We start from the raw sequence: 15,298 nt of genomic DNA, 5'->3' as shown, positions 1-15,298 counted from the left end.
CAAACATCATGGACAAAGTATCAGGGACAAATTTATGAAACAGCTTAACTTTGCACATCAAGGTACATATATTTCATAAACTGATATGGAATAACCACCAGTAAAGGACACCACCAAAATTCAACAGATTAATTTCCAACATCCATAGAGATTCAAATTAGGCAGAGAAAGAGATTATGTGTATTAGATAAAACGATTCCCTATGGATTATTGCTTTAGCTCCAGGCATTATTATTCCCAATAAGCCATTTAGAAACAGCTTGCCTACTCTGGTAAAATAAACTAAACACAGCAGTACCCTGGGGTGGATTGCATATTCTCTCTCCCTCTCCCTCTCTTAATTTTTTCCTTCAGATTGCATCTTTATTAAAAATGTAATCTGAAATCATTCAAAACGGCCCCCAAATGGATATGAAACCAAAGGCAATCACCCTCATGTTTAACGTGACCAGTCTCACATTATTGGAAGACAAAAGGCTGCATTTTTCTTTATCTCACTAAAAGTCACAAGAAATAATAAGCAGTGTTCACAATACTCCCAATCAACGCAGAGAATAATACTGTCAACCTCATCAGTATCAAACCTCTCCCCATCTGCTAATAAGAATTCCTCTCCAAATTATACAATCATATACTAGGGGAAATATTTATCAAAGTCCCAACCGTTACGTATACAGTATTTGCAAGTGGGTATCTTTCACAAAACTCTTTGGGTTAGTAAGCAAAATAAATCACTTTGTGCTAAAGTACAAATTCCAGGATCTAACCAATTGAGGCACATGCATTTCAGTCAGTCACTGTCAACTCTTTGATCTTTGTGACCGTTCTCCACATTTATTTGCCTGAGCAGCTTCGACTCCTCTGCCATAAAATGATTCTGGGGCATGTTTTAGGTTAATTCGTATGACATGCTGGCCAGTCCTGTTGAACCTCATCATTGGTCATGTAGTTTACCCTAGAACATATCCAATTGCCTGCAGCCTAAGCACTGCCGGGAAAAACCCAGTAGAGATAGGAAAGTTATTAAGAGGAAAGTCATCATCCTACTGAGGAGCCCCTAAAAAACTTTCCAAAAAAATACTCAAGTTTCCTTAGAGCTCTATTTTTTAAAAACTGGTTGAGGTTTAATAACATCTTCTACCTTAAGCAGCCTTGTCCAGTCATATATTGTTGGACTACAAGCCCCATCATCCCTGACAACAGGCCAGGCTGGCTGGGGAAGATGGGTTTTGTAGTCCAACATCTGGGGCTCTACATCTGGGGAAAGTTGCTCCAAAGGGATTTCCTATGCCCTAGATTTGGTGCTGGTCACAGCCTTAGGACTTTTAAGATGGAATTGGCCAAATTCATGGAGTACAGGTCTACCAATGTGTGTAAGTCATGATAACTAAACAGGACCAGTAGGTTCAGAGATTGCATTCCTCTAGATACCAGTAGCTTGGGGTGTGTAAAGGAAGCTAAACAAGAGGGTAGGACTGTTGCCTTCATGTGCTGTTGTGAGCTTTATGGAAGCACTTAGCTAGGAAGTCTCTACTAGAAACAGGACAGTAGACAAGACAGAGCCCTGATTCCATGTTGCATAACCTGACCACATGTGTTCCAAAAGAGGTGAAACACCTTGTAATATATACTGCATGTATAAAAGCATATATTTTCAAAATATGCTATGCACATTTTTGTGAACTGCCCAGAGGACATTGTTGAAAAGAGTTTATAAATGCTATTAAGTTAGAAAAAAAAAATCTTGACCCAGTTATTAATTGTGCACGAAAAGAGAAATATATTGCATCATCCACTTCTCATTCAAGGGGCCCAGTATACCATATGGTGAATCAGTCATGGGTAGGAGTCTATAGAGCTGCAAATAAGAAACTCCCAGCATGTGAAGAAAAGAAAAGAAAAGAAAAGAAAAGAAAAGAAAAGAAAAGAAAAGAAAAGAAAAGAAAAGAAAAAGAAAACCAGTTTATGAGGGGATTTTGTGAAGTATCCAAGAGTGGAAACAAATAATGTTTAACCCCTGAAACATCACTGGTGTGCATCCGCAACCCTCTGTGGTCCAGGGCTGGTTTCAGGTTTGAGGAAGCCCTCAGTATATGGCAGCTCATCACTGACATGCCTATGATTGAATTTACAATTTCCCATACACACACTTCACATGTAACACCAGGCCTAACCATGACTTAAAGGAGGTGTGTGGAATCTTTTTGTCCCTGCGGGTCAGAACTGCCCCAGTGACACTACACAGGCGAACTTTGAGAGGAATGTAGGATATCCCCCACTTGACATCTCAACGATGTCAGATGACTGACATCTGTCAAAGCTAGCCTAGGGAATAGGGGGAGATAGTTCAAAGGGCTTGCTCCGTCCTCTGCACAGAGCTTCCCAAATGCCTCACAACCAGCTGGTCTTAGAGCACACAAGGAAATGTGCTAGTTCCAAGAGAGAGCCACTTAGCTCCACTTCTTTCTGCTGTGGCTAAGTCATGATTTGGCTTAACATGACATCCAATCTCATGCTTGTGGTTTGCCTCATTCCAGACAGATCATGAATTATAACCATGGTTTGTTCTTGGTTTACCACCTGTGGTTTGCCTGAGGAAGACAAAGTATGTGCCAAACTGTGCTTTAGTCCCTAGCAGCACAACAGCAGCAGAACCAGGAGTGGACCTCTGACCCTGGTCCCAAGTGTCACGAAGTAAGTGTGGATGTTTCTAGGAAAAAGACTATGTATGTAGACTTCTATGCTCACAGGCTTTCCATGTGAGCTGGAACCCAATTTGTGAAGGGTTCCAGATAATTTGTAAGAATTTATGAGCAGGTTGATGTAACAACAACAACACAACCCCCCAAGCTGTGCACATGGCACATACACACAGAGATCTATACAAGTTTTTCCAGCTAAATGAAAAGGTCTTGGCCTTAGGTGTTCATTTTGCATTTTTAATAACCTATTTTCAGTTGGGCTTGGATTGTTTTTAATTTTTTAACTGTTTTATGGTATGTCTATATATTGCCTTGAGACATATAGGATTTCCTTTACAGACATCCATGCCCAATGGATGGGTGTCAGGGACAAGACTAAGTTGTCACTTGACCTTGAGGACAAGCATGGCTCCTACAGCCCCTTTCTACATGAGATCTCTTTTCACCTGATTCATGCATGAAAGGGACTTTCGTTTTTAAAAAAACCTTCATGCAGATTGAAGTGTTATTCTCCTTGCATTTATTTTATTCAAACATGTTTCCAAGGAGCCATTTAGACTCTATCAAGGAAATCAAGCAAGGTGGGCAAATGCACTCTTAAGTCCCCACAGGTGACGCTAACACAAAGAGCGCTGTCAGATTTGGGATAAGGGAGGAAAAACAGGGAGGAAAAAATAACTCAAAATGCACAATGCTAGCCTAGCGCTATTGACTTTTGAGAAGAAGGGGCAAAGGTTAATTGGCAGATGTTTCTCATATCATAATTAACAATTTATTTCTATGCACTGTAACAAGATTAAGATAATTATCCTCAGAAACAGAAATGTAATGACAAATTACTGGTTTTCATATTGCAGTCAATCTCTTTCATATCAAAATAATCACCATGCTTAGCAGAAGGTGCATCTGCTCAGTTTTGGATAGGAGTATATAATAGAGATTTTGAACTGCCATATGGGAATCCATGAAGCCAACTCAACATGAGAGCAGGAAGTTGCTGGCTACACTTTTCTAGTATAGTTTGGTAGCCAATGGAATCCCAGCTGGGACACCACAGAATGCATTCATCAAGAGAGTAACTTATTGTACTGTACTTTCTTAATTAGGGATGGACGAATACAATATTTTCACATGGCAGGTGACATTAAGATCATATCGATACACTGTTCTCCTTGATGCCAAAAGCTCCCTATATTTATTTTTTTCATTTACAGTTTTCAGGCACATAGGTCTGGGTATTGGCAAGGTCCAGCTTCCTACAGCTTGGGAGGCAGCAGGTGCCTAGAGTACCTAAGGATGGGATAGGCAGGTAACCAGTCAGCCAGCCAAAGTCCAGAGAGATCAGCGGCATTTCTCACTTTTGAGTTGGCCAGATGTAATAGGCCAGCCATATAAATGCAAAAGCCTAAGACAAACTCTCTGGGGTCCTCTGAGGTCCAATTCCAGAAGGGTTCTGTTCCATGGTTTTGAAAACTTCCTTTCTTCTATCCCAGAAACCCAGAGTTAAGCAAAGTTAAATAATTAGTGTCAGAGTCAATTATATGCAGTCTTGCTACAGGAGAGAAAAAGAATAGGGTTCACTAAATGAGACTGTGTGTGTGTGTGTGTGTGTGTGTGTGTATTTGTGTCTGTGTCTCTCTGTGTGTAGAGTGAGCCTTTGCTACTTTTTAAATTACTCAAAGTACTTCATGAAAGCTCCTGCATTTCAGTATTCTCAATCAAGAAGGTATTGTCCAAAATATATCCCATAATGCCTTCAGTATCCCAATTTGTGTGTCAAGTAATTGCTATTTTAAGTACTTGGAAAATGCATACTCATCTAATGCAAGAACTTCTGTAAGGAAAAGTATCTAAATCTGACACAATAAGTTAGTTTGGGGGTGTGAAGGCACTAAGATTGCTGGAAAAATTGACTTTGATAGCAATGGCTTTTCTTTCTAACTAGTCATTTTGTAGCCCAAATTAACAGACTTTTTTTTTTTTTTACTTCAGGCTGCAAATACTTTTGATGTTCTGTGCTTCAAAGTTGGAACTCTCATTTCATTTTTGTATTTCACCCATTCTCCCCACATTATCCTTACTTTTTTAGTTTTCCCTTCTTCTGCTGTCAACTTTGTGACAGCAGCACTCACTGAACTCACGACTAACAGCACAAGAGAGACCATATGTGTGGTACAATAAAACAGAAAGCTGCAAGAACAAGAAACTGAAGGGTCTGACAACACGAGGCAGGAGAACCAAATGGGGAATGATGCATAACCAAGCAAAGAGGCAGCAGGCTGGGGGGGAGATAAGGAAGTCAGCATGTGAAATATTACAAAACAAGCTCATGCCATTGAGTTTTTGCTGGAAAAGCTTTGATATGCATTTAAGATTAAGGAACTTGAGGGAGTGGGGATGCTACCACATGCTCTCTCCAGTCAGCATTCCTAGGCTAGCATTCCTAGCACCTATCCAAAGCTCCACATTCAATTTACGGCAATTTTAGAGAATATTTTTTTCACTACTGGCCAGGCTGCTAGCATTTGACACCTCTGCAAATCATGGAACACAGCCATCACTTCCCTGTCACATAATGACAAGAGTTCAGGTATGACACTTGATCTCTAAAAAACTTTAAAGAAGCCCTGATTGTAAATGCAGAATAACCAAGACCACCACAAAGAGGACCCCTGGTATATTTGCATCATGTAACATGGGATTTGAATTGACAATCTTGAGCACACTTATAGAGTTAATACAGCTCTGCTTTTTGGGCAAAAGATTCCTATATTGCAGGGGTTGGACTAGATGAATCTCTGGTCCCTTCCAACTCAACAATTTTATGATTCTATAAACCATGGGCAAGCTAAGTCAGTTGTGCATTAGCGCCATACTGCTTCATGAAGCTTGAGCTCTCCCAATTTTATCTTCCCTTTCTCCAGCAAACCACGAAGCAGCTGGCTTAGCATTTGGTGTGAGTCAGAGCTCGTGATTTCTTCTGTTCCAAACAAACCACATTCTTTAGCCAAGGTTTCTTCTTGGCTTCCTGTTCATGATTTGTTTGGGGGAAACCAACCAAGAAAGCTGGTGCACATGTAACACTAAGTCAGCCACATTGTGGTTTGTTTCCTTGCTGGAGGGAGGAGCAAAATGGGAGCATTGGTGCAAAATGCTTAATTTGCTTTTTTGTGCTTTATAGCTTAGCCATCAAAGATAACTTTGCTCCTTTGGCCAACCCCACTATTGGGGTGTCATGAATGGGCAGACTGTTAGTGATCTGATTTATTGTAAGTAGTTTTAACGTATTATTACTGCATATATATTTTTTGTGGGCAGGGGGAGATGCTTGCAAGGTAAGATGTCTCAGGTGCCAAAGTAACTTAGCCAGCCTTGAGTACTAAGCATCTTGACTTGAGGGGAGGAAGGTAGGCTTGCTGTTTGCTTCTCCATCTCAGTCAGTGAAATCTATTGGACAGTTCCAATCTCTTCTAAATGACCACTCCTACTTCTACACCACCTGCTTCTTTTACTTTCCTTGGAGCCTCTTCCAAGAAACCAGCAAACAATCATATTTATTGTTTTCCTTAAAACCACTGTCAAAGCTTGTACACAAGAGACATTACGCGAAGATGCTTTGGGGCACTGCTTTGAAACGTCTATAGACAACATTAATGAAGCCCCAAATCACCAATATGAAAAGGAAAACAGTGAAGCAGATAAATCCTAGAAACCTCAACTAATTATATGCTCCATTGCAATTTTCAGTTAAAGCAATTCTCTCATCCCTTTTTTTTCATATCCATTATTCTTACTGAGGTGAAGACATTATGAAAGATGTTATGAAAAGTAAACAGGACTGCATTGCAATGTACTGATTCATATGATGATTCATTTCTAAAAGCAAAAGAAAACACAACCCAGAAACACTCTGTGCTTTAATTGTTCCTGTAATATACATCTGGATATTCTTCATCAGAAACATTTTAAGGATGTCTTGAGGAGCTTTGCTAAATAAATCTGATATTCTTTCTTCAACTACACTGGAGTTAATTTAAAAACTGGTTACAAAACATAAGAATGACAGCTTGTGAGGGGGAATGTTAGATTGCAATTCAGACCTCTCTGTTTTTATTTCAGCCTTAAACTATCTCAGTTTCTAGGAACCAGATACCTTATTTTGTATCCAAACAAGAACTGTCTGCATGCATATGTGCCCCATATAGAGGCGCAAATGATCGTGAAGCACATGGGAAGTAAGTGCTAGACATAAAGTGAAATGCAATTTAAGGCTGGAGAGAGCCACCTACAGCCTATACAGTGAACAGAATTGTCTGTTTAAAAAAACCCCTCTTTTTTATTTTGACGGATGGGCCCAAGTTTGCTAATTATAAATAAATAAATGAATCATTGCAACCTTCCATGACACGTGAAAGACAAAACTCTTACCGTTTCCTTTGGAATTTGTGACTGGCTTTGTTCAGTACTCTAGAAGAAGCGGGAACAAAAATTAAAATAAGAATAAGGGTAGAAAAGACATTTGCCAACGATTAAGAAGAGGACTATCAAGGGGTTTAGTTCTCAAATGGAGCACAGGATAGGAGATCAGAGCTACACAAAACACACTGTGAAAAGTCCCAAATGCCCACAGGTGACACTTTATATGCCAATTCTGAGAGGCTGGGACAAGTGCCTCCTTGTGCTTCTGACTGGCAGGATGCACCTGTGACAACGTTTAAAACACTCTGTGCTAACCTATGTTATTCTCTTTCGGTTGATATAATGTGTCCTTAATAGAGGGTCCCACCCTTACACAGCATAATATGCCAAGACCAGGGACTTTGCAAGCCAGACCTAGTTCTCGATTCCATTACAGCGCTCCATTCAAAGAGGAAACTACTTGCTTGTATTCCACCTCACTTACTCATCTCACTCAGCCTCCATTATTTTAGGCAAAAGGTCCCTGACCAGGTACAGTGGCCTGGCAACTAATCCATTATACTACTGACCTGTGTGCTGATTTAACAGTTTACCTGCTTTCAAGCCTGCTCAGTTCGTCTTTTGCTTCCCCCCTTCCTGCCTAGCCCACCTGGACTTTCATGGCCTCTTTATGGCACACATGGTTGTATCCAAAGCTAGTCTTACTCAAAATAGAACCATTGAAGTTAATGGGCATGGACAACTTAGGTTCACTAATTTCAATAGGACTACCCTTCCAGAAATCTCCATTCCATAAAAACTCAATGGTTCACAATAACAATGCTTGGCATTGGAACATCTTATTGGTGGCAATGTAAAAAGCTTGGATAATAATACATAATGATTTGAAGAAAATGCTTAAAATAATCTTTGTCCAGAAAAACAGAAGCCTTGACATTGGGCTTAAAGGACTGAATGTTTTTAAAGAGCAGTATCTGGTAGCAGTTGCTCAGCCACAATCATCCCAGAATATGAAAATGAAGAAGTTCCCGCCAAAGAAGATAAAGACGATCAGAATTGAAGATATTATGGACGTGCATGAACAAATGTAAAACAAAAGAACCAAGAAGGGGAGTGGAGAGAAGTCAAGGGATTTTGGAAATCCCATGTATGGGAGTTGTTATGTGATGGGGTTTTGTTATTGTAAAAATTACCGGTAATAAAATAGTATTAAAAAAGAGAATACAACTCAGGAGAATTTACAGCATGAAAATAATGTATTTCCTTAAACATTTTATCCCTTATGTGCACACACAGAATGATGCATTTTACAGTTCCTGCCCATCAAGCCATGTTAATGTGCTTCAGAGCCATTAGGCAAACACAACTCTCCTTTGAGGGGCAATTTTAATTAATCTCCTGCACACAGACAAAGGCAACCAAAGCTCATCTAGAGGGAATAACTTGTTAAAGCCAACTGTGGTTGACAAAAGACAGAGAACTGAGCCAAGAACTCCCTAATCCCTAAAATCAAGAGGAGAACAAAGCAAAAAAGAAGAAGGGGGGGGGGAGATTTTGTTGGTGCCGCAAGAAACATATAATGGAACTTGCTTGCAATCTCCCAAATTCTTGATCAGAAGCAAAATAGTGCTGTTTTCACATGAACTCCTTAACCATATTGGCCACTTGGGTCTAAATGAATACAGCTACAAGTTGGCAAAATGATGATGGGGAGAGGGAAACTTTGAGTCAACCGCAGCAAATAAGAACTGACGTCTTGGAAGAGTGTTTCCATTTATTAGTGTAAACCACTCTACAATTGTTTTCATATCAAGCCTGCCATTTAGGTCTAGACTTTACGAGGTGACTGTATCCTAAGTGTGCATGAGATCTTTCCAGCATAATTTGACAATATAGAGATCCACATTATGCTATTTTGCAAGTTGAGTGAGAGACCATGTCTGATCACCTGTGATCAGAGATCTGCACTGGTTGTCACTTTGTTACTGGGGCAAGTGAAACGTGCTACTATTAGTGTCACATATTCCATAGAAGTGTCATGGAGGGGATGGTCGGATCCTGACGAAGAATGCAATTGGCAGAGGGGTGTTCTGCCCTATGACATCTGACAGTCCAAGGCAGATACCTCCTGCTGTGGAGTTGTCCCCTGGTGTCTCCTTATGTCAGTGAGGAGCTGCATCCAAAGGAGAAGGCAAGTGAAAATAAATCAGATGCTGAGCTGGCACTGATGCCACCTCTGCCTCCAAAGGACATGGGGATGTCAGCATGAAGAAAGTTTGTGGGACCACTCACTTAATGAGTGCCTGTTTGCTGTGTCTGCCTTGTCCTTCCTGCAGTGAGGACCAGGACAAGTAGTATATAAATCCCTTAATAGCTTGGGGCCAGTTTACTTGAGGGCTCAGTTTACTGGAATTCACCCAGGACCTGCTCAGGAGAGAGCAGGCTCTTGTTCACTTGAAGTTATTTACACAGACACTGCATGGCCATGTCAAGGGTGTTGATGCTGCATCCAGCGTTGCAGACTGAGTAGGCAGTTGAACCACTTGGCCCCCAAGTTCCCTTCCAATTCTAGATCAACAACCCATTTACGAGTTTTCACCTGTTCCAGAAGAAGCAGGATGTTTTCACACTGTAGCATATCTTTGAGAGTAAACACACTCCTGTGGCTTCAGTATCTATCCCACATGCAAGTACAAAAGGCCATGCCTCCTCTAAATAGTTCATTCACACTAAGGATTTGTCCATTCCTACCATCTCCCCACCCTCCAAAGTAGAATAAACCCTGCTCTACCATCCCCTATGCTGAAATGCAGACTTCATCATGCTCTCTGAACACAGATATTTTTCCATGTACCCACAATCACTCCTATCTTTCCACAAGTCCCAACATCATGACTCATTAACCCTTTTGAATTATTTGGTAGTGATGGTAGTTGGTGGCAGGGAAGTTTCACTGAAGTGTGTCAAGTGAGCGGGGTGCTGGGAAATATAACATAGAATCTAATTGGCGATCTTAGACTCACAAGAGGGCTTTTGAGGGTGCTGGGGTCTGCAGGGGGAAGGTAAATCAGAAACAATCCACCCCTTCTTTTCAATTATCAGACGTTCCTGCTGGGTCAAAAGTCCAGTTGTGAATGCCAGGGCACCAACTGGTCCCCATCCATAGATTTCTTGGGTACCTATGTCCTTAGCATGAATACTAGTGGCATGGAAAGTTGCATTTCCTAAGTTCCCTATCACCTAGGACACTCCTTTTGCAGCATTCAATACACCGAAGAGAGCTAGAGACCTATGTTCTTATATTTAGAAGAACTTAAAGGGGGGATAGAGGGAGAAAGATTATTATAGGATGGAGGAGTTTGAATTCTTAGAAAGAAAAATGAATTTTAGTCACATCGTTGCTTGAAGTCTTGAGTAAAGACAACTGGGATAGGAATGTAGGACGCTGCCTTATACCAAGTCAGACCAATTGTCTATCCTGTCTGGAAGTGACTCTCCTTAATTTCAGGCAGGGTTTTCTCCCAGTCCTAACTGGAGATATTGAAATACTGAACAATGATTTGGTCCAAAATAAGGCAGCTTTATACAATCAACATTTGCTACACCCACAAAGGCAATTATTGTGGAAACATTTGTGCACAGCCTATATACTATGATAATTTTCTTTAAGATACATTGTACATCAGGGATTCTCCGAATTGCCTTGCTAAATTAATAACTGTGGGGTGTCTTTCCCATGTAGCTATAATATTAGAAACAACCACATTTTTGCCCTTACAGATTCTTCATTTCCAAATCATAGCATTCATACATCCTGTTCTAGATTAATTGTAAATGCTCTGAGACAGGGGGAAAATGTTCATGTACTGTGACAAACAGCAAGCTTTCCAACAGGGACACAAAAGTGCAAAAGACAGGGAATAATCAGTTGTCTGTAGGCACTCAAGCAAAGTACATGCAACAGTTTATAATCTGCATTTGCTGTCACCCATGATTTGAAAACATTAGTTCCCATATTAATGTGGAAATCCAATTTGGAGACCACTGCTAAAAGGAAATGTCCATGTGAAATGTAGTAGAAGTTTATTTTCCTGTGCTCCACTTCAAGCTGCACATGTTTGACAGCAGGTCTTCACATTATTTGCTCATATTCACCTAATGTGCTTAAAAAAAAAAAAATACGCACCAGTTCTCTTGGATGGAATGCTTCTTCCTGGCGGAAAATTATAAGGCTTACACTCCCTCCCATTCTGGTGCTTCTCAGCAGGGAAACAACTTCTTCTTGGGTTTTTCCTGTTAAATCAACTCCATTTACCTGCAATGGGTGGGGAAAAGATTTTGAATTACCCTGTGTGCAACAGGTGAAGATTGTTGTGATAAACCAGAGCAGCACAGTGTCCTGGTTCACTTATAATGCTAAACTGTGTTTCAGATACCTTCAGAAGTCTGCATGCACACGAAAGCTCATACCAGTAACAAACTTAGTTGGTCTCTAAGGTGATACTGGAAGGAATTTTTTTATTTTGTTTCGACTACGGCAGACCAACACAGCTACCTACCTGTAACTAGATGTCAATGTTCCCAATAATGTGTATGGGTCTGCGTTATCTTGTACCTTATTACACTAATAAATTTTAAAACACTCAATTTTTCCACAAAAGGTTATCCAATTTTCTAGGTGAAAAGAAACACACACACACACACACACACACACACACACATGTTCTCAAGGCTTGGCCGCTCTCACTGGTGCTTTTAACTCTTCGGTGAACTAACAAACTTTGCTGTAACTATGATTCATCAACTATGGTTTATGTTAACCATAGTTTAGTCCTTTGCACAAACCAGGATACTGTAAGCTAGAACTAGGTGACATATTTTGTCTTAGGGAAAAGTCATGCCTGTGTTTGGGGCTGAAATTTGGAGAAAGCACATTGGCTTCTCCAGCTGCACACAACACAGGAAAAAAACTGCAGGATTATTCCTGAGCAGCAAATACAGATACAGAGAACAGCATTGTGGCAACTCCAGCTCTGCTTTTTAATTCACCTCCTCTCCCCATTCTTCTCTCTCTCTCTCACTCTCTCTGGGGGCAGTGTGAACAGCCATTGTGTTCCCCTATCAACAAGAGCAATTAGGGGAGAGTGGCACTGCCATGGACCTGGCCTCCAAGCACCAGTGTTGCTGCCACATGCCAGGGCAGTGTATTGTTGAAGTTGGGCAGATGCTGGCACGTTAGCAGAACCAATCAAGCACTGCTGCCGGTGTGACCACATTGCTCTATCCTCACTGCTCTTTCGCCCCAGTATATGGCAAGAAGGCAGTGCTGGTCCACTGTGGTGCCCTTCCCTGCCAGCCATTTCTGCCTTCTGCCATTGTTTGGGGCTGAAACTGTGATGCACTCAGAAGCTGCTATACTGGTAAACAGCCTGAAAGGCACTTACATAGGTAAACACTGGGAGCTACGTTCAGAAGCAGCACAAATGACTTATGTGCAGAGCAATTCAGTGGTTTGTTCATGGCATTTAAATAGTAATACACACAAGTCTTAAAAATCAGCATTTTCTTACATATGAGAACACTACTTCTGCACAGGCTCAGGCAATGATGATGCACTTCCAAAGGCAACACAACCACAGAACATATCTAGATATGATCAGCATGCCTGAATTGGGAAAACAAATTGCAACTCTGCAAATAACATCCCAATACGAGTTGGATGCCAAGATAAGTGTGCTTGCTTGTCTGCAATATATCCAAGCACACCCAGAAGCATGTGAAGCCCTGACAGATAAGTGAAACTGGGATACTGAATTGAAACTGACCAGACATGATAGAAAACATCAGGGAGGCTTTTCGTTTGTAAGGACGTAGCAGAGTTAAGAAAGCAAGAGGCTCAGTTAGTAGAAAGGCACAAAATTAATGTGGGTAGAAGTCAGCACAATGAACATACATACATCAGAAAATGCTAAAAGATACAGCTGATGAAGAAGAGAGGAAGGGGCGGAGCTTGAGATCCACTGACATTTATCTGTGAGAACTCGCTGTGGGCAAGTGATATCCCAGGAGACTCACTGAGGACAAGTAATGTCCCAGGAAAGCAAACATGGTTCTTTGTTGTGGCTGCTGCTGAAAAGTGTAACAGAAAACCCAGAAAATTACAAAGAACCAGTCACCTTGACTTCAGTGCTCAGCAAGCTATTATAACAGCAATCAAAGGAGGCAACAAGAAGCTGTCAGGCTAAGCTTATTTTCACCTTTGGATTGAAAAAAAGGAAGAAACTACTTTAGAAGATAAGTGCTATGCACTGGAAGTAACTATCTTTACTTCAGTAAAAGTGATGGCAATATTCAGCAGTATGGATTTGGAGCCATGTGGATCATCTAGAATCATAGAACTGTAGAGTTGAGGTGGACTTGGATGGCTGTAGAAGAGGATTAGACAAATGCATGGAGGATAAGGCTCTCAGTGGCTACTAACCACAATGGATATGTTCTGCCTCCACTGTTGGAAGCAGTTTGCCTCTGAATACCACTTGATAGTAATCACAAGTGGGGAGTGCAGTGCTGACCTCAGATCCTACTTGTAGGTTTCCCATAGGCATCTATTTGGCCCTTGGCAGAACAGAATGGTGGACTAGATGGACCTTTCACCTGCTCTTCTTAGGTGGGGCAAAAGGCACAAGGCAGTAGCACAGCTTAGTTCATGAGACTCAATGTAAGACTAAATACTCATTATTCTCCCCCCCTCCCCCATTTATTTATTTTTATGTTGTTTAGGAAGATTATCTGACATGAGAGATTTTTCAAAGTCTAAATAGTCATACATCAAGGAAACCTAAAATACACAATTTTCAGCCGCTGGGCAGCAGTGTCAGGCTGCATAGCTCCTATGGTTTATTCCAACACTAAGCTCTCAATATGAAGGCAATGGAGTAGTGAAAGCATCATGAGTTCATAATGTGACAACAGTATTAGAGGACTGCATTAGGAACCGTTGTATTTTCCCTTACAGATCATAAGGCAAAGTGGCAGGCTCTCTGGAGCAGTACAAAATCTATAGTGAAAATACAGAGAAAAATGTGTAAATGCATTTCCCACTTTTTGCTTAAACATTCTTAAATAGAATAGTGTGGGAGGAGGCTGCCATTTCTTATCCCTCCTTAGAAATTACAAAAGAAATGGAGCATACAGGAGATGCTTGGCCACTAAGAAAAAAGAAGACGGTTTGCATGACTTTAGCAGGGTAATTTTATTAACTCTCACAGTCTTTCAGCCCATATTCCTCCTCGGCCTCACTTATCAGGAGCATTTTACATGTTAGACTGCAAACTTTGTTAAGTTAAGTCGTATTCATAACTTTGCATCATTCTGAGAGGAAAGTGAGTAAATAATGGGCATGGCAGTTAAGACTATTTTTTCTACACGGCATGAGTACCAGCACAAATCAGGATTTTTTAATAAAAAAAACCTATGAAGGGACAGCGAGTCCTTATGTTTCTTCATGTCTCATGTTTTGTTGCTGCTTGTATATTTAACAGATATATATTTGTAGCACAAACTCTCTATGATAATACTCCCAAAATGGTGTTCCTATCTTGTCAATCTGTACTGAAGGGAAGAGAAAGGTCAAGATTTAGAGAACTGCAGAGGTGCCTGAAAAAACTGAGTCTGACGTGGTTTCTTCTCAGGTTTTTTGATAGAAGGCAGAACCTTCTTCTTATCCCTGGTCTCTACTAAGTGGACTTCCAGAGATTCCTCAAAGAGTTAGGACCCTGAGCCTGAAGAAAAGTTTCAGAATCATTGGGGGAGCTCTCCATAGTCAACCCCATCTGACCCAGAGAATCACTAGGGGCCCCTTGCCTGGATCCTCCAAGGGAGTGTGCATAGACTCCCTCCTCTTCGCCATCGCCGTGAGGGGAAAGTTAATCATTCTGGGTGCACAGGTGCAATGCAAAATATAGGAAGGCCTAACACGACTTCACCCACTGTTGCCTTTCTTCAAAACTCCCAATTAACCATCAAGGAATAAGATAGAGACCCAACTCAGCCCAATGAATCAGGAAGTGAGCACAGAGAACATGAAAGCCACTAAACTCCTAGATGCAGGAGTCAGGTCTCAAGCTGTTGGGGCCTCCAGAAGAACTGCTGAGGAGAAATATAAAATGGCACTCCTG

General features: G+C 41.0%; 1 protein-coding gene across 6 annotated transcripts in view; it reads right to left on the bottom strand.

Annotated features, from left to right (window-relative positions):
• The window catches only part of PARD3 (par-3 family cell polarity regulator), a 567,261-nt gene that overhangs the window by 204,118 nt on the left and 347,845 nt on the right, over positions 1-15,298 (bottom strand). For all 6 annotated transcript variants that reach the window (XM_083466611.1, XM_083466612.1, XM_083466608.1 and 3 more), the window contains 2 exons: positions 11,308-11,436; positions 7,131-7,169 (listed from right to left, as the gene is read on the bottom strand). In XM_083466611.1, the coding sequence (XP_083322737.1) occupies positions 7,131-7,169; positions 11,308-11,436 (168 nt within the window). The remainder of the gene's footprint in view (positions 1-7,130; positions 7,170-11,307; positions 11,437-15,298) is intronic.

Source organism: Podarcis liolepis (genome assembly GCF_965112155.1).
Source record: "Podarcis liolepis genome assembly, chromosome: 12".
NCBI lineage: Eukaryota > Metazoa > Chordata > Lepidosauria > Squamata > Lacertidae > Podarcis > Podarcis liolepis.
This window is presented reverse-complemented; position numbering and strand designations above follow the sequence as displayed.